Source organism: Capricornis sumatraensis, chromosome 20 (genome assembly GCF_032405125.1).
Source record: "Capricornis sumatraensis isolate serow.1 chromosome 20, serow.2, whole genome shotgun sequence".
Lineage (NCBI taxonomy): Eukaryota > Metazoa > Chordata > Mammalia > Artiodactyla > Bovidae > Capricornis > Capricornis sumatraensis.
This window is the reverse complement of record NC_091088.1, coordinates 30,556,510-30,584,165: the sequence shown is the minus strand read 5'-3', so window position 1 is coordinate 30,584,165 and position 27,656 is coordinate 30,556,510. Positions and strand designations below refer to the sequence as shown.

The 27,656-nt window shown below is 40.6% G+C and overlaps 1 protein-coding gene across 1 annotated transcript in view; it reads right to left on the bottom strand.

The window, feature by feature from the left end:
- The window catches only part of NUP93 (nucleoporin 93), a 103,961-nt gene that overhangs the window by 62,462 nt on the left and 13,843 nt on the right, over positions 1-27,656 (bottom strand). Inside the window, exons 2-3 of the mRNA XM_068991940.1 lie at positions 24,498-24,690; positions 12,387-12,504 (exon numbers count right to left, since the gene is read on the bottom strand). Coding sequence (XP_068848041.1) covers positions 12,387-12,504; positions 24,498-24,676 — 297 coding nt within the window. The 5' untranslated portion in view covers positions 24,677-24,690. The remainder of the gene's footprint in view (positions 1-12,386; positions 12,505-24,497; positions 24,691-27,656) is intronic.

The following is a 27,656-nucleotide window of genomic DNA, read 5'->3' as shown; positions in this document are numbered from 1 at the left end:
TCCCTCAGCCCTCATTTACCCTCAATTCCAGTCAAGAGGTATTCAGGTTATGGTAAGGAGGGTAAAAGTCTTTCACAGACATTGATTACTTCTCTTCCAACCATTGTGAGCCCAGCTTCCTCCATAAGCAAGACATTGTAACCGCCTCTCAGCTAGACTCTATTTTCAACTTCACACAGGGAGAGTGGCACTGGGCATGTGCTGAGGACCACTCACAAGGGAGCAGCTGCTTAGCTGGGACCCACTCTGGCACACCACGATGCCCGCCCAGTTCCCTGCTGGTCTTCTGTCAAGATTCTGTTATGTTAGTCTGCATTTATTTCTAAGAACTAGTTAGTCCAGGGGGTATCAATTTGCATGACTTCAGGTGAATGTCAACTCCTCACTTTTGTGCTGGGTCCTAGAAAAGCCTGATTTTGCTATGCAGAAATTCTTTCCTGTATTCTGGAGCACACACACCAAGCGGAGGGCTTTGCCTGTGTCTTTAAAGACCAAACACACATAATACCCTTAGACAGCCAAATCATATTACGAGATGTAAGATCTCAACATTCCGGCACACTGCCAGAACTTAATGGCCAGTCAGACGCTAAGTAAGGAAATGGGTCTGCATTAAACCTACAAAGAAGTCAACAATCAATAGTTCAGGACTACAGTAAAAATCTGATGTGCCCTTTAAATTGCTTCTAGCATCATCCTTCTAACTCCAGCTCAGCTTCAGAAGCAAAACAAAACAAAGATGATCAAGCAAGAAGCTGAACACAACCTATTTTCACAAGCACAAAGCCTTGGCATTTCAAAACTAAAAGCTGCTCCAGGATTTCACAGAAATCCTTTACAGTGTACCTGTAGGGCAGCAAACCTGAGAAATAATAGGCTGGGCCTTAGACAGTAAATTAAACTGACAGCTCAGCAAGCAGAAAACTACGGCAAAAAAGCCAGCACCTGGAGATAAATGGAGGAAGCAGGTTTGGCCTTCCTGCAAAACTCATCTCCCCTCAAAACCAGCAGGGGTTTGTATTACAGTTCAGAAAGCACATTCCAGCTTCTCCCTCAATCAACCTTATTTTACTACTAAGCTTATCTAAATAAGAGAGATGCCCACTATATCCATTCTCTATGAGCTTTACACTCTTCATTTTGCTCTAAATGAGCACTCAGTTATACACTCTATTTCCTATTTCTGCCACGATAGTCTTTAATATACCCTGAAAATTCACTCCTGTGCTATAAGAGTCTACAAATGAATTTAAAATCTCATGGAATAAGGGCAAGGACTGAACTCAAACTGACAGAAGGGAGTTCAAGTCTGGCACACACAGCCTCTTAGGCCTCAGGCTCCTTCTTGGTGAAATGGGGTTAATGTAACCACCTCAGAGGGTTACTGAAAGGACTGAATGAGGAAACCCAGGAACTGCTTAGTACAGTATCTGGACACAATACATTTTTAGTTAATCTTCAGCTCTGCCTCCTTGATTTTAGCTGGAATAGAACAAGACAGAAGTTCAAACTTGTATTCGGTGCCATGTTTCACTGTACAGCAAGTAACGCTTAAAACGAAAGGAAGGGAGGGAGGAAAGGCGAAAAGAAGAAAACACACCTACTGAAACCAGAACTACCCAAGTACAGCTGAAGAAACACCCGTCCACAGTTCGCAGTGTGTAGCAGGTAACTACAAAAACTGAGAATTAGCATTTAGAAATTTTTATAGCAACATGACAAAGTAGTTTTATGTCTACTGACTTTAATTTAAAAAAAAAAAAAAAACCCAAGGCTTCCAGGAATTCCCTGGTCTAGCAGTCCAGTGGTTAGGACTCTGCGCCTTTCACTGCCGAGGGCCTGGGTTCAATCCTCGGTCGGGAACTAAGATCCCAGAAGCTGCATGGAGTGGCCAGAAAACACAAAACAAACATAAAACCAAAACCTAAGGCTCATATTCTGTCTGTGTTTAACTTCACTTTTTCTAGTAATTCATTTCACTTATTTTATCTTAGTCTGGGATAAACTGGGAAAGAAGAAAAAAGAAAGTTGAGAAGCATGGATTCTATTAGCACCTTTTGAGTACAACACCTATCACTCTATTCCTTCAAAACAAACACATGTAGGACCTCATCACAGAACCAAGTGCTACTAGTGAAGGCCTTAAACCTTTAAGGACCCACACAGCCCTGCTCATTTAGAGACTGCTTCTGCTGAGACAGACTGATACGTACTGTGGATAACATAGAATCTAATAAGAAATGAGAAAGCGCTCCCAGATAACATCATACAAGTGTATTTCGGTACCTTGAGCAAATCAAGCATATTATAACCTTCCATGGTTGTTTCCACCTGTCCCTAAGAGAGCAATAGCTTTTTAAAAAAGACAATTTTTTTTTTCATGAGAAGGAGGAGGAATGGAGAAAACTGTGCCCCATATCCTTGCACTTTTGCCATTCAAAGAAATAAATCAAATCAGGTAGCAATAATAAAAATCAGCCAGTGGATCCATACTCCCACTTACATTCTGCTGACCTAATTCTCCTCTTTGTGTTATAAACTAAATGAATGGTTGGGGCTAGTTGTGAATGTGTGTTATAAGACAAGAGGTTTTTTTGTACAGTTTCTTGGAAGCTGTGTCACGCCCAGCCCTGCTCAGCCGATTCTGCCGCAGTGCTTCAAGTGCTGCGGCTTTCTGCAAAGCACAGGCAGGATTCTGCTGATGGCATCTCAGCCTCACAGCCACTCCGTGGTGAGAAGCAGGGACTCGCCTTTCTGTCCTCCAAGATGATTAAAGCCGCACGTGCACTGCTGCCGGTCGTTAGTGTCGCAGACCAGGAGAGTGGGGACTCACCCAACCTCTCCATATCTGAAGTGCAAGATGGAAGCCAACCATTTGAGAGCCCGGAAAATGCTCCAAAAAAAAAAAAAAAAAAAAGGCAATACACACTGGTTCTGAGAGCTCTGCAGCAAAAGAAATTCTAAGTGCAGGTCTCGTCAGCAGAGGATGATGCCCATCCTACCTCCCGGCTTCTTTTCCCAGTCCCTGCTAAAAAACAGACAAGCAAAACCACGGGACTCTCCTGTTTGAAGCCCTCTCTCAGTCCCTTCACAGGATGTGGAATTTTAGTGGAGACAGAGAGAACCTGGGCTCGGAAGTTCAATGACTAGGGAGCCACATTTTGCAACCACAACCAATGGAAGGGGCCAGATCACGTTGCCGGCCTGGAAAGCCTCGGACTGAACATTCCGAAATGGAAATAAGAGATCACAGGGCACTGTGGCAAGCAGATCCGTGTGGCGCCCAGGGTCAAGATCTGCCATCTGAGAACGACAGGCTGGTCTACAGTAAGTGTGTTCAATATCTGACTAGGTTTTAACCCCTATTTAAATCAAACAGTTCAGCCCATTTCTAGTTCCTGAAACCAAGCAATTTAAAGATACCAGACTGAAGATGACAATATATGTTTCCTATCTCCAGAGTTCTTGCATCAATAGGTATTGGCAGGTTAAGAGAGGCTGGTAAAGAGGGAGGAGATGACTCAATTCCAGTTCAAAGGCACCAGAGCCTGGCCAACACTTGAAGTGCTCTATTAAATTGTTAGATAAATATTTTAGCCATGGGCTTCTTCCAAAATACTCTTACAGAACCATTCCAACTTCTTTCTTCTTTAAGTTGGTAATTGATATTCCTCTGCTCACTACAGGATATAAGAAACCTCTGAGAAGACAAAAAAGCCTGTCATTTCCTCCCTGCTCAGAATGCATTCAGCATCCATTTACTTGTTTGTTCTGAAAGCCCTGCATTCAGGAGTAAGTGTGAATGGATAAGTAAAAAGGCTGAAATCTTCTATCCCTGGCTAACATAAAAGCAGTTTTTCACGTTTTCCACAGATGATGCCTCTAACATCCATTTTTACTACCATTTTTAATTCCATTTACAGGACACTTTAATATAACTGCATACTTTGCCACCAGACCACAACGTCTACCTTTCCCCTTATCACAAACAGGCAGGAAAATTAAGTCATTTCAGTACTTCCCACAGCAATCTGCATTAGCCCACCTAATTATAAACACAAAACAGGATGGCACATTAACCTGCCTCTGCAAAGACACTATTTTTTCCTTTTTACATGTTTACTGGCTTTTACCAGCTCTGAGATTTATTCCGGGTCAGGGTTTAATGACAAGGAACAGCAAATATGCTCATTAAGTGGGGGTGATGTGGGCGCCGCAGTGTTTCCATGAGAGACGAAGCCTAGCAGGGCTACTGCCTTGAACAAGAGCACAGGGAGCGATGCACCTGATCCACGTGCACCTCGGCCCCTACAACTGAATTTTTGCCTAAAATATACCCAGTATTTGTTCTAGGAAAGAGTTTTTCTCTCTACTAACAGGCTTTGGATCCAGTGGGAACTGGATTCATTTGCTAGTGAACCCAAGAGTATTACCTATAGGTTGTTTCAAGTCCAGGACAGAGAGCTGTTATAAGGTGGAAAGGGCAAGATTCAAATTTCCATTAAAGTCCTCTAAAAATTCAAAAGAAAGGTTAGCATGAACGTCCCACTGACTCTCTTAGGAGCAAGAGGAATATAACAAAGGAGGTTGGTTAATAAACACAAATGCTTAACTAAATAAATACCTTCACACTGTCAGATTCCATGCAATGGTCTCTTACATTTTTATATTAACATTATGTGAAAACATTTAAGAGCAAAGTCTTATTCCCTCAGAGTCCATCAATTCAAAATTCTAAATCATCCAATATTGGGCAAGATCACCATTATGCTCAAGTATATTTAAGAGCAGAAACAATAAGGCAGGTAGGTATGTTTTGCCTACTTTAAACCATTTCTCAGAATTGTTATACAAATTTCAGTATGCAAACAGATACAACTCTTATGAATGAACCTCATCTCTTTCTTAATGTACTAAACCAGTTTTGGTAAGACCTCTCCTTGGTACACACACTTAGCAGTTTCAATTTCTAGAAACAATGCAAATGACAATGATTTACATTTCTTTAAAAATAATTCCAGATTTAAAGGAAGTCAAGAGATACCTGGAGTAACAGGCAAATTTGGCCTTGGAGTAAACAATGAAGCAGGGCAAAGGCTAACAGAGTTTTGCCAAGAGAAAGCACTGGTCATAGCAAACACCCTCTTCCAACAACACAAAAGATGACTGTACACATGGACATCACCAGATGTTCAATACCGAAATCAGACTGATTATATTCTTGGCAGCCAAAGATAGAGAAGCTCTATACAGTTAATAAAAACAAGACTGGGAGCTGACTGTGGCTCAGATCATGAACTCCTTATTGCAAAATTCAAACTTAAATTGAAGAAAGTAGGGAAAACCACTAGACCATTCAGGTATGACCTAAATCAAATCCCTTACGATGATACAGCTGAAGTGAGAAATAGATTCAAGAGATTAGATCTGACAAGAGTGCCTGAGGAACTATGGATGGAGGTTCATGATATTGTGACACTGTACAGGAGGCAGTGATCAAGACCAGCCCCAAGAAAAAGAAATGCAAAAAGTCAAAATGGTTGTCTGAGGAGGCCTTAAATGTAGCTGAGGAAAGAAGAGAAGCAAAGGGCAAAGGAGAAAAGGAAAGGTATACCCATTTGAATGCAGAGTTTCAAAGAATAGCAAGGAGAGATAAGAAAGCCTTTCTCAGTGATCAATGTAAGGAAAGAAAGGAAAACAACAGAATGGGAAAGACTAGAGATCTCTTCAAGAAAATTAGAGATACCAAGAGAACATTTCATGCAAAGATGGGCACAATAAAGGACAGAAATGGTATGGACCTAACAGAAGAAGATACTAAGAAGAGGTGGCAAGAATACACAGAAGAACTGTACAAAAAAGATCTTCACAACCCAGATAACCACAATGGTGTGATCACTCACCTAGAGCCAGACATCCTGGAATGTGAAGTGGGCCTTAGAAAGCATCACTTCCAAAGCTACTGGAGGTGATGGAACTCCCGCTGAGCTATTTCAAATCCTAAAAGATGATGCTGTGAAAGTGCTGCACTCAATATGCCAGCAAATTTGGAAAACTCAGCAGTGGCCCCAGGACTGGAAAAGGTCAGTTTTCAGTCCAATCCCTAAGAAAGGCAATGCCAAAGAATGCTCAAACTACTGTACAATTGCACCCATCTTACATGCTAGCAAAATAATGCTCAAAATTCTCCAAGCCAGGCTTCAATAGTACATGAACCATGAAATTCCAGATGTTCAAGGTGGATTCGGAAGTCAGAGGAATGAGATCAAATTGCCAACATCTGCTGGATCATCGAAAAGGAAGAGAGTTCCAGAAGAACATCTACTTCTGCTTTATTGACTATGCCAAAGTCTTTGACTGTGTAAATCACAACCAACTGTGGAAAATTCTTAAGAGATGGGAATACCAGACCACTTTACCTATCTCCAGAGAAATCTGTATGCAGGTCAAGAAGCAACATTTAGAACCGAACATGGAACAGCAGACTGGTTCCAAATGGGAAAAGGAGTACATCAAGGTTGTATATTGTCACCCTGCTTATTTAACTTATATGCAGAGTACATCATGTGAAATGCTGGGCTGGATGAAGCACAAGCTGGAATCAAGATGCCAGGAGAAATATCAATAACCTTAGATACGCAGATGACACCACCCTTATGGCAGAAAGCGAAGAACTAAAGAGCCTCTTGATGAAAGTCAAAGAGGAGGGTGAAAAAGTTGGCTTAAAACTCAACATTCAGAAAACTAAGATCATGGCATCCAGCCCCCTCACTTCATGGCAAATAGATGGAGAAACAATGGAAACAGTGAAAGACTTTATTTTTGGGGGCTCCAAAATCACTGTAGATGGTGACTGCAGCCATGAAATTAAAAGATGCCTGCTCCTTGGAAGAAAAGCTATGACCAATCTAGACAGCATATTAAAAAGCAGAGACATTACTTTGCCGACAAACATCCATCTAGTCAAAGCTATGGTTTTTCCAGTAGTCATGTATGGATGTGAGAGTTGGACTATGAAGAAAGCTGAGTGTTGAAGAATTGACACTTTTGAACTATGGAGTTGGAGAAGACTCTTGAGAGTCCCTCGGACAGCAAGGAGATCAAACCAGTCAATCATAAAGGAAATCAGTTCTGAATATTCACTGGAAGGACTGATGCTGAAGCTGAAACTCGAAAATTTTGGCCACCTGATGTGAAGAACTGACTCACTGGAAAAGACTGTGATGCTGAGCAAGATTGAAGGTAGGAGGAGAAGGGGACAACAGAGGATGAGATGGTTAGATGGCATCACTGACTCAATGGACATGAGTTTGAGCAGGCTTTAGGAGCTGGTGTCGGACAGGGAAGCCTGGTGTGCTGAAGTCTATGGGGTTGCAAAGAGTCGGACATGACTGAGCAGCTGAACTGACTGACTGAAGATACTGTTCACCCATTCAGAATGCCCCTTCCCTCAACTAATTCAAGCCAGGGAAAGCTTACTGCATTCTCGCCTCAGTATTAATATTTTGCCAGTACTAATCCTGAAGAACTGCTATTAGCATACTAATCATTCTAGGCAAGTCTGACCCTCTTTTCAACAAACTGCCATAGGATTTCTGGAACCAATTCCCTACCAACAACTTGCCAGTACTACAAACACACAATTATTAATAGCACTCAACCACTTTTCCTCTTAGCTGTTATATATAGCTGCATTTAATCAGCAGTACCTTAATTCTGAAGGTATAAAATTAAAATATAAACCTCAAAAATAACAATTTAGGTGATAAGGGATTATAACACCAGTGATTTGTTTTATACTTAACCAAAGCCATTTAGTTTCTTCTGGTTATTTACAAGATAAGCTAAGAGTGGTTTGAGCATAACTCTACATTTCCAAGGACAGAAAAAGGAAGGACATAATGAATATTTTACTATAGATACAGTGTGGTAAGCAGAACAAGTTTTTAACAAATCAATTATTATTGCACTATTAGTTTTATATGTGATACATCAGTTCCCTGACTCATTTTCTTATAGCTATTTTCCTCTCTTTTTAAGACCTTTTTTTTCTCTTTACTTATACAGGACAGATTTCCATTTGGAAATTTAGCAGACTATGAAGATCTTTAGTTCTGTATAGGGTTTTTGTGTATAGAAGGGGCTGTATTTTCATTTATCAAGATTTAAAGCGGCTGCTAAGTCAATTCCTATAACATAATCTAGGTTGCTGTTTACTTTGTTTCAGAAAGTTTTGTTTTTTTCCTAAGCAGGAAAGCCAACATGCTACATTTGGAGGCGATGGGAAGAGAGATCTGAGACTATGAAAGAGGTGGCATCTAAGGAAGGCCTTAAGAGTGTCAGACTGAAAGGGGGCTCAGACATTTTCAGAGGCGCTACTCCATGCTAGAACAAGGTGGTGAGCAAAGGCCTCAAGTATAAAAGGAAAGCAGAGCGGTTTGGTAACCTGGTTAGCCGAAGGAGAAACCTCTTTCTCACCCTCAGTACTCCCTCCCCTCCTAAATTTAATGCTACCTGTCCTTACCCTGAAAACTAAAGTACTTAAAACTATTTTAAAAAATCAAGCTGTTTCTAGCAGTCAGCCTCACCTTTCAAAGGCCTGAAAGAGAGCTGAAGATGAGATCAGATACTTGACTGAGGTTTGCAGTCCCTGGAACAACTAGCAACAGATGCCTTATCCTGACACTCCAGTCCAGTTGTGAAACATACAATGTTTCATTTCAGTTGATTTATAGTTTTACATTTTCTGGCACTGTCAGTACAGTGGGTTAGAGTAGCTATGTCTAAGTCCCAACTCCTGGTACCAGTGAATGTGATCCTATTTGGAAATGGGGTCTCTGCAAATGTAATTACGATAAGGATCTCTAGCTAAGATCATCCTGGATTTAGTGTGGGCCCTAAATCCAATGGCTGGTGTTCTTAGAAGGGAGAAGTGGATTGACACACATGAGGAAAAAAAGAAAAAAAAACCTATGAAGATGGAGGCAGACTACACCTATGCTGCCACAGATCGAGAGAAGTCAGGAGCAACCAGAAGCCAGAAGAGGAAGGAGTCTCCTCTAGTGCCTTTGGAGGGCTCTGCCAACACCCTCATTTCAAAGTTTTGAGCTCCAGAACGGCGAGAGAATGAATTTCTAATGTTTTAGGCCACTAAGTTTGTGGTAATTTGTTATGGCAGCCATAGGAATCTAAGTAAGTTTAGTAATAATAATATTATATTTTGGTCTAATGCCATTTGGAAATATTGCAGCCTAATGCCAAGAAACTGCAGCTCCCATTTTTACGGCCAGCCCAAGTTATTTCTGCACAGCTTTCTTGAAAAATACATGTAATCTAGTGAAAAAGCCCAGAACACAACTGAACTGTGTAACTGTGTACTTTATTACTATATAATACATATCATCCATGGTACATTAGGTCTGTTCAGACCACAGTAAAAATGTGTAGTCTACCCTCAATGTTTTTTTTCCCAAACTCAGAAGTGAGCAAGATCTCTGCGAGAGGAACCGTACTTGCAAGCACCACAAAGTCACTCAGAATAGAGCAGTAGTTGCTTTAGCACCATATCCTGTTAACAATTATTGCTCTCCATCTCTATTACAGCAAACGTGTAGGCCTTCTTTATGAACATTTCCAAAAATTAAATCAATAAACATTTAAAAAAATTCCACTAGTATCATCCAAACATATATTTAAGTGGGTTTATTTAAATATATTACCTTTGCTGGCCACAGCAATTTAAAAATGCATTCTCAATGCATGCCAAGATCACTGATTATGATAAACAACAAAAGACTTGTATTAATTTCAAGCTCCATTAGAAAGAGAAGGAAATACAATCAATGTTTACCAAACAGAAAAGGACAATCTATTCATGGGAAAATGCCTTTTCAAGCTTATAAGTAACGCAAACATTGGACAATACAAAGTCTTGGGCAGAATCTACCAAAGGCTCCTTCAGCATTTCCTTTTATGAATTTATATGCTGACATAATAAATTCACTCTGACTGATACTCAGTATATGAGATTAGGGTGTGTTCTTATCTCAGAACTACATAGTTGGAAAACATGACATTCATATACAAAAACTGATCAGATTTATACTATGTGAATCATTATTTCAATAAAGCTGGTAAGAAAAATAAGTGAGAAGAAAGTATCCATCAAAAAGCATATCTGAAAAAAAAAAAAAAAGCATATCTGGTTTTTCAAACTGAAAATGTCCAAATTAACTCTTCCTGGATAATCAATACATGAAGAGAAGAATTAAAAGGAGGATCAGTCCTGTGAAGGGGGAAAGCTGGCTTGGCTCTTATATCTGATTACTACACAGGAAGTCAGGCAAGGACATGATACTATATCGTGTACAGGAAGTTAAGGTATAGGTCAACTGAGCCACACGATATAACTTAAGACTTCAAATCTCTATCAACCACTAGCGCTATCTCAAATTAGGCCAAAGACTCAGTCCTTTGAAAGTTAAATTTTCTTCTTTAAGGCTCTGTTGGCAAGAAGATGAAGTCAACAGAGGATTTTATTTTGAAACTAGTTCGTCTTAAATCTTTACTGCAGGTCTAGATGATCAACTCCCAAATAATCAAAACTTATCTTAGAGCAGCCAACTCACATTTTTTAAAATACTCCAGAACAGCTCAACTGAGAGGTTAAATTCCGAAATGGTAGCATCCTTCCTCTCAAAGTTCAAAGGTTTCACAGAGGGGGCAGGACCAAAACTCTTAGCCATGCTCATTCCAAATCAAGAAACTTTCTCTGATGTGACCAAGCATGCACTGCTAGGAAGCCACCTAATGGGGCTGTTGAAGGACAGTGTTCACACATAACGTGGAAGGTTAGAATAAATCATTATTACCTAACATATCTGTAAACCTGTCAATCCCTCAAAGTGAAAAATGTAACACATCAAAGGGAATTCATGAAGTGCCTCACTAAACATTGTTGGGTATTCCAAATATGCATTACAAATATGCCAAAGAAAGTCAAAAAAGCAGTTTTTAAAATAAACAACTTATCTGGCATCTTAAACATTAAAAACAACTCAAATAACAACCTTTCAGTAAGCGCCATCTCTTTCCACACTATTGGGATTCTCCCCTAAACACATGGTGATTATTCAAATTATTTCAACTATCTCCCATTCACCCACCTTGATCCTGTTTTAAGTACTGGGTTGGCCAAAAAGCTCATATGGGCATTTCCACAAGATGTTATGGGAAAACTCGAAAGATCTTTTTGGGCACCCCCAATATTTGTTTACAGGGCATTAAGCAAAATAGAAGGTGGAAAGAGGAACAGTTAAAACTTAAAAAAAAAAAAAAGAGGCAATTATACATGCCATTTTAAGATTACATGGAAATAACAAAGCGTCTGTAAGGTGAGAGGCAAATATAATTTAGCATATAAAACTGGGAAAAACTGAATTTTCATAGTCTGGGAACATATCAAAAACAGAAAATAATGAACATCTGTAGTTATTTAACTCTCAACTCAAAGTCTAGGGTTTTAGGTTTCTGAAGTGGAATAAATGCAATAGCACTGTGGCCATTAGATGGATTAAAACAGTTCTTGAGAAGGATGGTGGGGTGAAGTGTTTCAAATTGAGCCCAAATAATAAAAGATCCATTCGTACTAGGATTTGCCTCTGTAGGACCTGCATCCTTTTATCTCAAAGGTAAATCAATGACAAAAATAGTATCCCACCATCCCTTTACTCTAACACAAATCAGTGTTCCAATTCCTCAAAACTAAATGGATCACAAGATTTTTCCTTAACAATTTTGGACACACACTCACACAGCCACTAGTTTCTGATTAGATTAACATAGCTATCAATTGTGCCAGTGGCATGCTAGGCTAAATGAGGCTGGAGTGCTCTATCAGGCCATTTCCTGGGGCCACTAATGGAGCCAGACACTTCCTAGAAATCACTAAGTGGGTTTCAGTAAATAGTACTTAAGTTTTCCCCAGCTCTTTGCCAATGCATACAAGCAAGATGCAGAAAAGAAATGTAGAAGAGGAATAGTAAAATTATTTGAGATCTAGCAAAGAAAGTAAGCGAAACTTACAACTAATGTCTCTGTGCCTTGGATTAAGCCCAAAGAAGGAAGACAAACCTGTGCTCATAATTACAATAATTTAAAAAGTGCAGGTCAGAACTGCTTCCCTAAATTCAGTCTTGCAGAGCACTCTGAAAATAATCCAATGTTCCTCCAAAGCTGAGCCTCTCATTCTCTTAATATTTGAAGAAGAAAATTAACAAAGAAATATGGAATTACTAAACCAGCTGGTGAACAAAGGGTCAGGGCCCTCAGCCTGGGTTGCACGCTCAGGGTTTCACTGCACCAGTCCTGTGCCTGGCACCCCTTACCTGAATATCTGTATCCTTCACGGGCTCAAGAGGCTCGAAAGTGGTGGCTGCACTCAGACTCTCCAATCGCTGTGAGATGTGGGATATGTCAAGTCCCCGAGACCCAAGAAGAACTGACCTATATGAGGATACAGGACAGGGAGAAAAAAAGAATTAGGACATTTAATGTACTTTCTAAAATATTAAAGAGTATTTTTAGTATAAAACATCTTATAAGCTGCATGAACACTTTTGTATGGTTGCTTTATACCTTTCCAAAAACATCTACCACCTGGTATAACAGACACAACACTGCACTTTTTAGTAAGAGTTTGATCATGCCTAAATTAGCGTGAGGGACCTATACAGGATAAAATGATAGCATATCAACAAAATCATAGGCTAAACTGCTCCAAATATTTTACAGTGAAGAAAACTGTGAGGTGGGTATTATTCTCAATCACCGTTTTCCAGATGGGGGAACCAAAGTGCAAAGAGGTTAACCAACTTATTCAAAATCACACAGCCAGGAAACAGCAGAGCCAGGTCACCAAGCTCCAGAGCACAAACTCTTAACCAACACACTATATTTACAGACTCTGTGCAGACAGATGTAGTGAACCTCAAAGTCTTAGAAGCTTCAGGAGTAACCTAGTTCAGACTTCATTCATTAAGGAAACTAAAAGTCCAGGGCAATCAACAACCTGCAAAGGGCAGTAAAACCAGAATTCAAGGCCAGTTCTCCAAAGATTCTCTTCAAAAGCCAAACATCATGTAAAGTGCATCTTCAAATTCCCCCTCTGTTGCCCAGTCCAACACGTGACTAATAAATGCTTTTCAAGAGAAATGAGAATAATACAGCTGGCTCTATGCCTACTTACTTGAGAAATGTGACAATGGAGACCAAAAAATAACTATAGAGTCTCACTAATATCCAGAACACTTTCTGGCAGAAAGAAACCTAGGAAGATTAAGGTGTTTAGACTGCTGCTTTTGGATTACGGTTTAATACCTCAACATTCCACTGACAGAGTCTCTGCTCATTCTGAGTAACTCAGAAGAAGCGAGACCACCTGGCAGCACAAGTAACCCTAACACCTATGGGTGTTACACTGAAGAAGACCAACTCTGAACACACTTACTGGAGAAATGAAAGGACTTCTCATGCTTATTTCCACTGTGCTAAGTACACTAATGGTACTAAGGGCCACTAACAGGTGATGTGCACCCAGAGGACTCCCCACTGTGGATTCCTGTCTCTTCCATCAGAATGGTCAGCTATGATGCCATCCCTGGCCTCCCCTCCAGGCTATCATTTCAAGCAGATAATCTTGCCTCTCTCTTCTAACAATCCTTGACAGCTAACTTCCTAATACAATGGTTCCCAGTCTTGGTTGCACGTTAGAATCACCTAGACAACTTCCCTCCCAATGATTTTGATAATGCTGGATGAAGACTGGAGATTGGGTATCAATATAATGCTCTTCTTCCTTTTTTAGTAACACCTTTACTGAGATATTATTCACATATCACACAATTCACCCACTTAAAGTGTATAATTTCATGGGTTTCAGTGTATCAACAGGGTTGTACAACCATCACCACAATCTATTTTAGAACATTTTCATCACCCTCCCCCCTCCTAATTTTCCGACAACCCATCAGCAGTCATGGGAATGTAAGATGCTCATGTCTCGACCTCTGGCAACCACTAATTTATTTTCCATCTCTCTAACTTTTCCTATTCTGGACATTTTCTATAAATGGAATTATAAAATATGTGGTTGCTTGTGACTGGCTTCTTTCACTTAGCGTATTTTCAAGGTTCATCCATGTTGCAGCATGTATCGGAACTTTATTTCCTTTTATTATTGTACAGTACTCCATTATATGAATATGCTATATTTTCTATTTATGAACATATCCATTCATCAGTTGAAAGACAGCTGGGTTGTTTCTACTTTTTGGCTATTATAAGAATGCTGCCATGAACATTCATGTACAGGTATTTTTTTTTTAATATTTATTTACTTGGCTGCACTGGGTCTCGGTTATCTTGGTTGTAGCATGTGGGATCTAGTTCCCTGACCAGGGACTGAACCCAGGCTCCCTGCACTGGGAGCACAGAGTCTTAGTCGCTGGACCATCATGGAAATCCTTATCCAAGTTTTTACATTAATATATGTTTTCCTTTCTTGTGAGTATATACCTAGGAGCAGAACTGCTAGATTATATATTAATTCCTTGTTTAACCTTCTAAAGAACTGTCAGACTATTTTCCAAAGCAGTTACACTATTTCATATTCCCATAAGCAATGTACGAGGGTTCCAATTTTTTCCATATCTTTGCCAATACCTGTTATTACCTTTTTGATTGCAGCCATTTTAGTGAACTCCCCCTTTTAAACGATTATAGGAAAAATCTTACTATTTTATTATGAAATAATAAACCTTGTACATATTGCTATTTTTCAGTCGCCAAGCCATATCCAACTCTTTGCCATCCCATGGACTGTAGCATGCCAGGCCTTCCTGTCCCTCACCATCTCCCGGAGTTTGCCCAAGTTCATGTCCATTCCATTGGTAGTACCATCCAACCATCTCATCCTCTGACGCCCTCTTCTACATCTGCTCTCAATCCTTTCCAGCATGAGGGACTTTTCGAATGAGTCGGCTGTTTGCATCAGATGACCAAAATACTGGTACCTATTACTGCTTCAAAAATTAGCATGTTGTAGCCAAGTTTATTTCATCTACATCCCTACCCACTTTCTTCTCTCTACCACACAGATTATTTCAAAAGAAATCCAAGATATCCCTCCAATTATTTAATACTTTTAAGATTTGTGTTTGAATAGAACACAAATTAGTTCTCTACTTGCAAATAACTAATATGCCTCCAAGTGTCTTTTCATCTACATAGGCTGCCCCTCTGTCTCATTTTTTTTTTCTTACAATTGCTTTGTTTGGAGACTCTAGTTCATTTGTCCTGTAGAACAATGCTACTCAAACTTGAAACGTGCATGTGAATCACCTGGGAAACTTGTTAATATGCAGATTCTGTTTCAGCAGGTCTGAGAGACAGCATAAGCGTCTCCATGTCTAAAAAGCTCACAGATGATGCTTATGTTGTTGATCTACGGGCCACACTCAAAGTAGCAAGGATGTAGTTTCCCATATAACAGGTTTTACTGACTGCATCCCCATGATGTAATTTAGCAGGGTCCTTTGGCCTCTCCTATCCAATTTCCTGTAAATTGAAAGTAAGTGCTGACAGTCAGATCAGATTCATGTGGCATTATTTTATTTTTTTTTGGTTCGATTACTTCAGACTTTTATCAAGAGGTATGTAACGTCTGATTACCTCTTTTTGGAATGTTACCAGACGCTGATGATCACTGCTGAGATTCATTAATTCCTTAGAGGTTGCAAAATGGTGGTATTCTATCTTTATTAGCTGGAATATTTCCCCTCAGAGACGGTCTTCATCAACTATGTGGTTACTCTGAATAATGAGTTGATTCTCTAGCATCCTCCAAAGGTGACTGATGAGTCTTGCTTTAGTATCATTATGAACTCATGAATTTAAACATATTTGATGTATTTCACTCCATGCAGTTACTATCTTTATCATGTTCAAAATCATCTCATCTTTGGCTAATAGAAGCCTTTTCAAGTTGGTTTCTGAGATCTTTTGACATGACTCAAGGGGAACTTCATAACTTCCTTGCCATCTGGTATAAGTTCATCTTACACAGACCTGGAATTGGTCAACTCTCCAAAGAGCCCCAGTTACTTTTTATTAAGAAACGGAGTTTTAGAGTGCACTCTCTGGGCACTAAGACTGCTCACTGCTATACTGTTTCTAAGCCTTCAACAGGCAGAGCTAGAAACAGAGTTTTTAATTTTGTTTCAGCTTCCTTGAGATAAATTATATCATGAGTTCATATTGACACTTTAAATTCAAAATTAAAAACCTACAGTTTTGGGTTAACCTCACAGATTCTCTATCTGCATCTCTCCCTTCTCTTATACCAAAAGTCCTAGTTCTCAACATCACCACCGTAACTATCTACTTGCTTTATCCTACACTATATACACAACAGTCTCAAAACAACAGTATTAATCCCTCCACCAACAATACCATTATTGAAGACTGATTAAGATATTACTTGGAAATGTTCCTCTCTGAATGGTTGTGTCATCAACTGAATGAGAATTTATTTTTTGAAATTTAATTGTTTTACAATTATGCAAAATATTTAAACAATTTCAAAGTCCAAAAAGAAAGTCCCTGTCTTCTCCATCTTATTTTTTCCCTTTTCCTATAGGTAACCGTTTGTGTTAATCACATCTTTTTACTTTCTGTATTTGCTGCTTTGACATCTGGGGCCATGCTGATACTGGAGGGACTGCCTCTCCCAGGTTCGCTAATTCCTAGAGGCCTGCAAGCACATATAACATATGCATACTAATCAATCCAGAGCCCATACCTCAACCACCTCCTTCACCGGGACACTATCTTCTTCCCTAATCATCTCAGGGCTAGGTACCAAACAACCAGAGACAGCGCTTTTACCCTAGAGCCCACCAAGGTGATTCAAACTAGCCAATCCTAAGCCTGCTCACCATGCCTTCTTACAGAAACCACAGTAAAGGCTTTTGTCCACGTGTTCCCCTTACTTCATTTGCCCCAACTGACCTCAGTGCTTCCTCAGTGGCCCTGCATAGCACGCTCTGCCTCCTGTTTCTGGAGAAATGTGAGTAGAAACTTCTTCCCTCATGACAGTCATATCCCTGTCTGCATGTCTTATCATACCTTATTATAGCAAACCTTCAGTTCAGTTCAGTCGTTCAGTTGTGTCCGACTCTTTGCGACCCCATGAATCACAGCACGCCAGGCCTCCCTGTCCATCACCAACTCCCGGAGTTCACTCAAACTCATGTCCATCGAGTCAGTGATGCCATCCAGCCATCTCATCCTCTGTCGCCCCCTTTTCCTCCCGCCCCCAATCCCTCCCAGCATCAGAGTCTTTTCCAATGAGTCAACTCTTCGCATGAGGTGGCCAAAGTACTGGGGTTTCAGCTTTAGCATCATTCCTTCCAAAGAACACCCAGGGCTGATCTCCTTTAGAATGGACTGGTTGGATCTCCTTGCAGTCCAAGGGACTCTCAAGAGTCAAATAGTTATATACATTTGTGTTTTCTACTTTTTGAAAACAGTGTTACTGAGACACAATCCACACACTATTTAATCACCCACTGAAAATGTGTAATTCACAGATACATGTGTATGTATGACTGAATCACTTCTGCTGCACACCTGAAATTAGTAACATTGTTAATCAATTATAATATAAAGTAAAAACTAAAAGTAAATTGTAAAAAATGGCAGAATGTTGATATGATGGGTGATGGGTACCTGGTTTATACTGTCTCCTCTACTCTTGCAAATGTTTTAACATTTCCATAATAAAAGGGTTAAAAAGAAGTGTGATGGGGTGAGTGGGAGGAAATCTCAAAAAAAAGAGTGGGTTTTAATATATTCACAGATTTGCACAACCAACACTACAATTAATTTTAGAATCTTTTCATTACCCAGAAAAGAAACTCCTTACCCAGAGCAGTCACTCCCTAGGCCCCCTAATCTATCACTCCCTTGACAACCTCTTAATTACTCTCTTGTTTCTATATATTTGCCTACTCTGGACATTGCATGTAAATGGTACTATAGAGTATATAGTCTTTTGTGACTGACTTCTTTCACTTAGCGTGTTTTTTCAAGGTTCATCCATGTTGGAGTATGTATTAGTAGTTTATTCTTTTTTATTGCCAAACAGTATTCCATTATATGATATACCACTTTCATTTATCAATTTATCAGTCATTAGACATTTGGATTGTTTCCCCTTTCTGGCGACTACAAGTAATGCGGCTATGAACACTCATGTACAGGTTTCTGTGTGGACAACTGTTTTCATTCCTGCTGGGTATATGCCTGGGAGTGGAACTGCTCATTTATATGGAAACTCTATAGTTAACCTTTTGAGGAACTGCTAGACGGTTTTGTAAACTCTGCACCACTTTACATTCCTACTGACAGTATATGAGGGTTTCAATATTTTCCACATTCTTTCCATTTGTTATTACCTATCTTTTTGACTACAGCCATCCTAGTGGGGGTGAAGTGGTATCTTTCTGTGGTTTTGATCTGCAACTCCCTCATGATTAGTGAATTGAACATCTTTTCATTTGTTTACTGGACATGAACAGATCTCCTTTGGAGAAATGCCTATTCAGATCTGCTCATCTTAAAACTGGGTTGTCTTTTGGTGCAGCCACTATGTAAAACAATAAGGAGGTTTCTCAAAAGAAAAAATGCTAAAAATAGAACTACCATATGATCCAGCAACTTCACTGGGGATATATACTTGGCAAAAATGAAACCATTAATTCAAAAAGATACAGGTATCCAATGTTCATAGCAGCATAGTAGCCAAGATATGGAAACAACTCAAGTGCCCATCCACAGGTGATAAAGAAGATGTGGGGTGTGTGTGTGTGTGTGTATGTATATATGTACACAATAGACTATTACTCATAAAAAAGAATGAAAATTTGCATTAGCAGCAACGTGGATGGACTGAGAAAGCATCATACTTAGTGAAATTAGGCAGAAACAAATACCGTATGACATCACCTATATATGATAAGCTAAAAAATAATACAAGCAAATGTGCCTACAAAACAGAAACAGACAGATACAGAAAACAAACTAATGGTTACCAGAGAGGAGAGGGAAAGGGGGAGGAGCACATTAGATTCGGGATTAAGAGACACGAACTACTACACATAAAACAGACAAGGAACAAGGATATATTGTAGAGCACAGGGAATTATAGCCATTATCTTTTAACAACTTTCAATGGATGATAACCTGTAAAAATAGTGAGTCACAATGCTGTACAACTGAATTAATATTGTAAATCAATACTACTTCAAAACAGAGTTGTCTTTTTATCATTGAGTTGTAAGAGATTTTAATATATTCTGGATGTAAGTCCCTTATCCAATATATAATATACAAACATTTTCTCCCCATTCTGTGGGTTATTTCCTTCCCTGATAGTGTCCTTTAAATCACACAAGCTTTTTAATTTTGATGAAGTTCAGTTTATTTTTGATTCTGTCACTTGCACTTTTGGTTTCATATCCAAAAAGGCTCTGTCTAACCTAAGGTCAGGAAGATTTATGCCTATGTTTTCTTCTAAGAGTTTTAAAAGTTTAAAGACAAATACCGTATGATTTCACTTATATGCAGAATCTCAAAACCAAATCAAGTGAACAAACATAACAAAACAGAAATAGACTCATAGATTCAAACAGGTGGTTGCCAGAGGGGAGGGAGGGAGGGGGAATGAGTGAAATGCAGGGAGGGAGATGAGGAGGTACAAACTTCCAATTATAAAATAAATGCATCACTGAAATGAAATACACAGAATGGGAAATACAGTCAATAATACCGTAATAACTTTGTATGGTGAGATGGTAACTAGACGTATTGTGATCATTCTGTAAAGAAATATCGAATCACTATGTTATACCTGGAATTAACAAAGTGTTCTAGGTCAATTATACTTCAATTAAAAAAAAAGACTGTTGTGGCCATTTCAGGTTCCTTGAATTTCTATACAAATTTGAGGATCAATTTATAAATTGCTGCAAAAAAGCCACCTGGGATTTTGATAGGAATTGCATTTAATCCATAGATCAATTTGGGGAGTGTTAACATCTTAATGAGATGAAGTTTTCCAATCCACACACATGGACTTTCTTTCACCTGCTTTCTTAAATAATGGAGAAGGCAATGGCAACCCACTCCAGTACTCTTGCCTGGGAAATCCCGTGGACGGAGGAGCCTGGTAGGCTGCAGTCCAGGGGGTCCCAAAGAGTCGGACATGACCAAGTGACTTCCCATTCACTTTTCACTTTCATGCACTGGAGAAGGAAATGGCAACCCAGTCCAGTGTTCTTGCCTGGAGAATCCCAGGGATGGCGGAGCCTGGCGGGCTGCCATCTATGGGGTCACACAGAGTCGGACACGACTGAAGTGACTTAGCAGCAGCAGCAGCAGCAGTATACACGTTCCTCCACCTTTCATGTTTATTTTACTTAGCAACATGGCCTGGAGACACTCCATCCATGGTGGTGTATATTCACATTCCTTTGTGCTACTGAAAAGCACTCTGCTATGCACATGCACCACATTTATTCAACCAGTCCCTACTGATGGATACTGGAATTGTTTCTAACTTTTGCTGTTACAACCAATGCTGCAAAGAATATCTCTGTGCACACATCTTTTTGTACTTTTGCCAGTGTATCTTTGGGAGAGACCATCAGAAGTGTGACAGCTGGGTCAAGAGTAAATTCACTAACTACTGCCGAATTCTCTATCCCACCAGCACTCTATCCCCACTAGTGATACGTGAGAATGTATTCAGAGGCCAGTGATTTTAAGGCATACCAGGGTTGGGAACCTTGAAATGTAAAAATTAGCTATGAAAATTATAAGGAAAGTTATTGAGGTGGCTGGTGCCCAGAGGAAGTGTGCAGTTCACAGACTGTGTCGTGCATTCGCAGAAGCCCTGACTGGGGTGGTGGGGAGGGGAGGTGGAGGGAGGGACCATGGAGGCAGGCAATCTGGGGTAGGGATGATGCTACTAATACGAACAAAGGCTGTTTCACTTTCTCAGGGTGGAAAAATCCAAAGGTTCCCTGCCCCAACTTTTATAAGCCAGAAAGCCTCTCCTGAGCAGAAAGTCAGAGAAGCTGAAGTCAAACAGTCCAGTCCCAGGAGAACAGGAAGACAAAAGCTGTTCTCAGAAGAAAGTCCAGAGGCCTGGGTTAGTCCCACCTGTCAGATACTGACTGAAAATCCTGGACAGCTCACTTGTCCAAGCTTCCTTTTTCTCCTGCTAAAATGTGGAGGAAAGCTCTGCCTCTCTCACCTCTCACGCCTGTGAAGACCAGTTGGGAGAATGCCCATGATAAGCCTTCGGGAACTGAAAATGCCTCACAAACATGAGGGATTCTCACTGCCCAAGCTAGGTTGGAGTTCTGGTGTGATCACCTGCTATCTGACTCCTCAATACAAAAAGGAGACAGTCACACTTATTTCAAAGGGTTATTTTATTTCACAGGAAAATACATAATGCATGTAAAGTACCTGGCACAGTGTCTGACAAATAAGTACTTTAAAAGGTAGGTTAGTAGTATGAGCACAGAAAATGTTATAATCTGCTGTTTAATTAACTCTGGGCAAATAAAACGGTATACATGTTTTGCCTGATCATGGGGAAAACTGTGAAAGAACAAGCAAGTTAATGGCACTGATCACCTTGGAGGGTAAAGTTAGGCAGAGAGTGATTGCTGATTTTTTCTTTGTATCCAAGGTTGTTTGGTTTCTGAGCTGAATGGAAAAATTCAACGAGGCATCGCCCATGGGAAAAGAGGGGGATGTAACTGACGACGAGATTGGGGTTCACGGCCACTGATAACATTCTATGTCTTAACTGTGCAATGTGCACAGCGGTATTCATTCACTTTACTACTATTTACACCATGAGTCGGCAAACTTAACTCCGTAAAAGGCAGACAGCAAGTACTTCAGGCTTTGCCGGCCATACAGTCTGTCATTACTACTCAACTCGGCTACTGTAGCACAAAGGCAGCATAGACAATACATAAACAAGTACGTGTGGCTGTGTTCCAATAAAACTTTAACAGGCAGCGGGTTGCATTTGGCTCCTGGGTCTTAGTCTGCCAACCCCTGATTTATACCTTCATATACGTTATGCATATTCTATTTTATGTGTGAAGAAATTTAACAATTTAAAAATATCACACACACATGCAAAAAAGCAATCAAATCTGTTCCCTAAAATGAAAAATCCAACACAGTCTATTTAAACAAATGCAATTCAACACAGAACAATTCAATCTTAAATCTACAATCCAATCTTAACTAAAATCTTGAAGACAGAAATTTCTTTCAAAATTTATTTCATGTAAGAAAATTTTCCCTATTCACTTCTTTCCTCTGCCTTCATCCTGTACTAAAATATTCACATCACTCTTTATGTCTCTGCCTATCAGAGAGATGGAAAAATAGTCATCAGCCCTTTGGTTTCTTTTTAAGCACCTGCCCCACCCTATACCCATTCTTTCAACGTTCCAACTTCCTCCCCCCTAAAATGATGAATTTAAGGTAGAAAGAGATGAGGAAGAATGGAAATTTACAAGAAAGAGAGCATGACTGATAATTGTTACCAAGAAAACATTTTCCTTTTTCGCTCTTAATAGGCTGTAAAGCTGATGCAATTAAATTATAACTATAGCAACTCAGCTGGCATCACAGTCCTTTCGCTCCAACAGCATCCTTTCACATAAGCAAAGCCTGCATGCCCGAGCCCCGGGGTAACTGCAGGCAGCCAGGAGCTGCAGCAGCAGGAGCCTGCAGGGAGGGCAAGTTAGTGGAAATGTCTGAAGACATTGGGGTGTTGGGCAATAATGTAGGGGAGCAAGGATGGATAATAAAAAATCCTCGCCAGGGTTCCCCTGATGTGCCTTTACCAATACCAACAGAACCAAGAAAACTTAGTATTTTAAAAAAATAAAATTCTGGGGAGGCCTACATAAGGATTTCTACAACATCCTTACCGACTCAGCATGGCAGCCAAAACATTCAGATCTCAAGATGAGTTGAAAAAAGCAAATGTGGCCGTTAAACTCATCCTGGTGACATTCACTATGTATCCCAAACAATGTCCCCACCTTTATACCGGCACTTAGGTCTTTCTCAAGTTTAAGGAACGAAGACTGAGCAGATGACTGACGATTCCCATGATGTATTTTCCACAGAGAATCTCAGCCACTTTCCAGACCCAGCAAGGTCACCAGTAACAACACCTCTCCATCCTCCCATGACCCTTCCATCAGGGCTAAAGGAGCACACACTCTGGAGTCAACCTCACTGGGTCTGAATCCTGACTCACTACTCGCCAGCTGTGTGATCTGAAAGCGTTATTGCCCTCTCTGAGCCTTAGCTGCTCAACTGTAATACAGGGGTCACAGTCTTACTATTTATTGTGAAAGTGAAAGTATTAGTCACTCAGTCGTGTCCGACTCTTTGTGACCCCACAGGATGTAGCCGGCCAGGCTCCTCTGTCCATGGAATTCTCCAGGTAAGAACACTGGAGTGGGTTGCCATTTTATTGTGAGGACTAAGCAAAATCTTACTGATGTACAGTAAGTAATCAATAAACACATTTGTTATGGAAAGTGGCAAGATTTTTTTTCTGCCTCACTAAGAATAAGTTCCTTGAGGGCAAGGACCATGTCTAATACATGGTTGTAGCCGAGAGATGGTCCAGGCCTGGCACAGTGGGGACCCCAAACATATGTCTGTAGAATCAACAACCCAATGCATGCTGTGTGGCAGCAGCAGCCACTGGTCAGACGGTCAATCTGCACTTTTCTCCCACTGCACATTCTCGGGGCTCACCCACTTTCCTCATCTACAATCAACTGGCAGGCACTGCATTTCCAAGGTCTTTTAGAAGCAGCCTATGGGGTCACTGACAATAAGCAGACAGAATCACTACTCATGTGGATGGCTTCTCATCACTAACTGCTCATCAATTTCTTCCAAGTGCTCTTAAAAATGGTGCCCATCACTTCATGCTCTCTGGCTTTAGAGGGAACACTTATCTGTGTGACCCACATTTACCAATATACTATGTGAACCATTTATGACCCAACAGTCAGTGAACCCAAGCAGGAAAATGACTGGGATGCTTCTGCATGGCAAAGCTCTACACCCTTTCTCACCCTGATCACCTCTGCCTGTGACAGGGACTCACAGCTTGGTCAGGCAGACAGGCTGGAAAAGCCAGGAAGGTGGGGGACAAAGCAGCGCTGCTGATCTGTTTCTAAAACCTCTCTCGAATTCCTGAGGATCTGGCTTGTATCTGAATTTTACAGACTGCGGCCAAATTCAAGGCAGGAAAGAAGGAACAGATCCTGCCCCCGAGTCCCCAGTGCCAGTGCTCCCTCCCCAGCAGTACTCACGCCTTGACATCTGCTGTCTCCTGGGACGTGCGTGTGAGGGTACGGGAACGCAGACGCTCGCCCGCCTGCTGGATCTCCTGCAGGTTCCGTTCCACATGGGGAAGCTCTGAGATGCCCTCGGTCTCTGCAGCAAGCTGTTCAGCTTGCTGAAGGAGCTCACCAAATCCCTCAGTATCCATTGGGGACGCAGATCCTAGGTGGGGGAGAAGGAAAAAGAGACCCAAGTCAAGGGACGGATGGGCTTCACAACTGCCTGAACCTGTCACAAGCTCAATGAAACACTGGGACTTTCTGAAAACAGACAAGGAGACAGGTCCTCAACAAGCAGCGTTGGTTCCTGAACGTAGCCCAAGAACAACAGGTCTGACAGAGAAAATGAGTCAGACTGAGAAGAAATAGATCATTTCTGTCCATATTGACAGCCCCAAGATTGAATTCTGCCACCAGAACAAAAGCAAAGATATTAAGGCACAGACTAGAATTCCTGTCTCCCTCCACAGACTCAGAGCTGACAGGGGACAGAAGCCACGGGCAACCTCTGAGAGGCCCAAAGAACCCTCAGCTGTGCCTCCCTCCTTCTGCCCGTCTGAGACAGGAAAACGCCCTGCCTGCAGAGGCCTGGGCAATTAGGCCCTTATCTCATATGATTCCCAACAACTCTGTGAGGACCCTGAGAAGACAGAGAAGCAACGTCAGTCCACAGGGCTCAGTCCTGTGCCCACAACAGTCTCTGCAGCAACGAGGCAGAACTGAGGCCAGAGGAAGACAGGCTTCTGACTGATCCCTGTTAGTCTCTACACACCTGCTCCTTTGCTAACATAAAAGACAGTGTTTTAAAATTCATGTCCAAGTCTCCACTCATTCTTCTTTAGCTTCACCTCTGAGAGCAGAGATCCATCTGTGTTATATATGACACTCAGAATATTAGACTTGCTAATACATCTACTACTTTCAGAAATACCACTGCAACTAATAATTATACAATAGTAGCTGGCTTCTAGATGATGAATATTATTAGTAAGATCACCTGTTTCTCCAACAACTGACTGAGAAAAGCGCTTTGAACAGCGTTGATATTTAATGCACATTACACATTTATGAATCTTCTATATACTGTACCATCCTAGTATAAGGTTCATGACCAAGGAGTTTTTAACTACTACCACCACTGAAATCAACAGAAGATAAATAGTATCAACATCATTTAAAAAAATTTCACTGCTAAAAGGTTAACAAAATTATTATTTATTAAAAAAGAACAAGTCTTTCAAAAGTAGCTTTTGTTGATAATTTTCCTCTTTGTTCCAAAGGCATGGCTTCTATTGTACTTTTGAAATCCCTTGGTCTAGAAGTGTAGTTACAATGTTAATGTAATATACAATTACGTCTCAGCTATGAAGCTCAGGTTAATGTTAAAAGGGCATGGTCTCCACCATAAATCCACAGCAAGAGAATAAGGAGTTTTAAAAATGAACATTAAAGGACGTTAACTTTGAAGGCAAGGGCACAAGGTTAAAACAAAAACAGCTCAGCTGTAATAAACATGGAAACATTTCTATATTCTTTATGAAGTGCCAAGCTGACTTTAATATTTAGATGAAAAGTCATGTACACTATAACACTTTATCTAAAGTTTCTAGATATTCATTTTTTTTTTTTTAAACAGGCTTCAGCAATACGTGAACTGTGAACTTCCAGATGTTCAAGCTGGTTTTAGAAAAGGCAGAGGAACCAGAGATCAATTTGCCAACATCCGCTGGATCATGGAAAAAGCAAGAGAGTTCCAGAAAAACATCTATTTCTGCTTTATTGACTATGCCAAAGCCTTTGACTGTGTGGATCACAATAAACTGGAAAATTCTTCAAGAGATGGGAATACCAGACCACCTGACCTGCCTCTTGAGAAACCTATATGCAGGTCAGAAAGCAACAGTTAGAACTGGACATGGAACAACAGACTGGTTCCAAATAGGAAAAGGAGTACGTCAAGGCTGTATATTGTCACCCTGCTTATTGAACTTCTATGCAGAGTACATCATGAGAAACACTGGACTGGAAGAAACACAAGCTGGAATCAAGATTGCTGGGAGAAATATCAATAACCTCAGATATGCAGATGACACCACCCTTATGGCAGAAAGTGAAGAGGAACTAAAAAGCCTCTTGACGAAAGTGAAAGTGGAGAGTGAAAAAGTTGGCTTAAAGCTCAGCATTCAGAAAATGAAGATCATGGCATCTGGTCCCATCACTTCATGGGAAATAGATGGGGAAACAGTCAAAACAGTATCAGACTTTATTTTTGGGGGGCTCCAAAATCACTGCAGATGGTGACTGCAGCCATGAAATTAAAAGATGCTTACTCCTTGGAAGAAAAATTATGACCAACCTAGATAGCATGTTGAAAAGTAGAGACATTACTTTGCCAACAAAGGTCCGTCTAGTCAAGGCTATGGTTTTTCCAGTGGTCATGTATGGATGTGAGAGTTGGACTGTGAAGAAAGCTGAGCACCAAAGAATTGATGGTTTTGAACTGTGGTGTTAGAGAAGACTCTTGAGAGTCCCTTGGACTGCAAGGAGATCCAACCAGTCCATTCTGAAGGAGATCAGCCCTGGGATTTCTTTGGAAGGACTGATGCTAAAGCTGAAACTCCAGTACTTTGGCCACCTCATGAGAAGAGCTGACTCACTGGAAACGACTCTGATGCTGGGAGGGATTGAGGGCAGAAGGAGAAGGGGACGACAGAGGATGAGATGGCTGGATGGCATCACTGACTCAATGGATGTGAGTCTGAGTGAACTCCGGGAGTTGGTGATGGACAGGGAGGCCTGGCGTGCTGTGATTCATGGGGTCGCAAAGAGTCGGAACTGAGTGACTGAACTAAACTGACTGAATGGAATCAGGCTGTAACTGGCCATCTATACCTGTGGGAAAATGCAGATTACAGAGTAAGAGGTACTTTCTGGGACAGAAGAATAAAGAAACAGAATATTATTACACAATGGCTCCTGCCTAATGGAGAAATGTTTTTCCTTCAGAAACCTACAAGGCCAATGACATTCTATGAAGTGTCAGAAACATGGTCTCTCACCACAAAGAGGAAAGAAAAGAAACATGCTGCCTCCTCCCCCACATTTTTTTTACTCTAAGATAAAAATAAT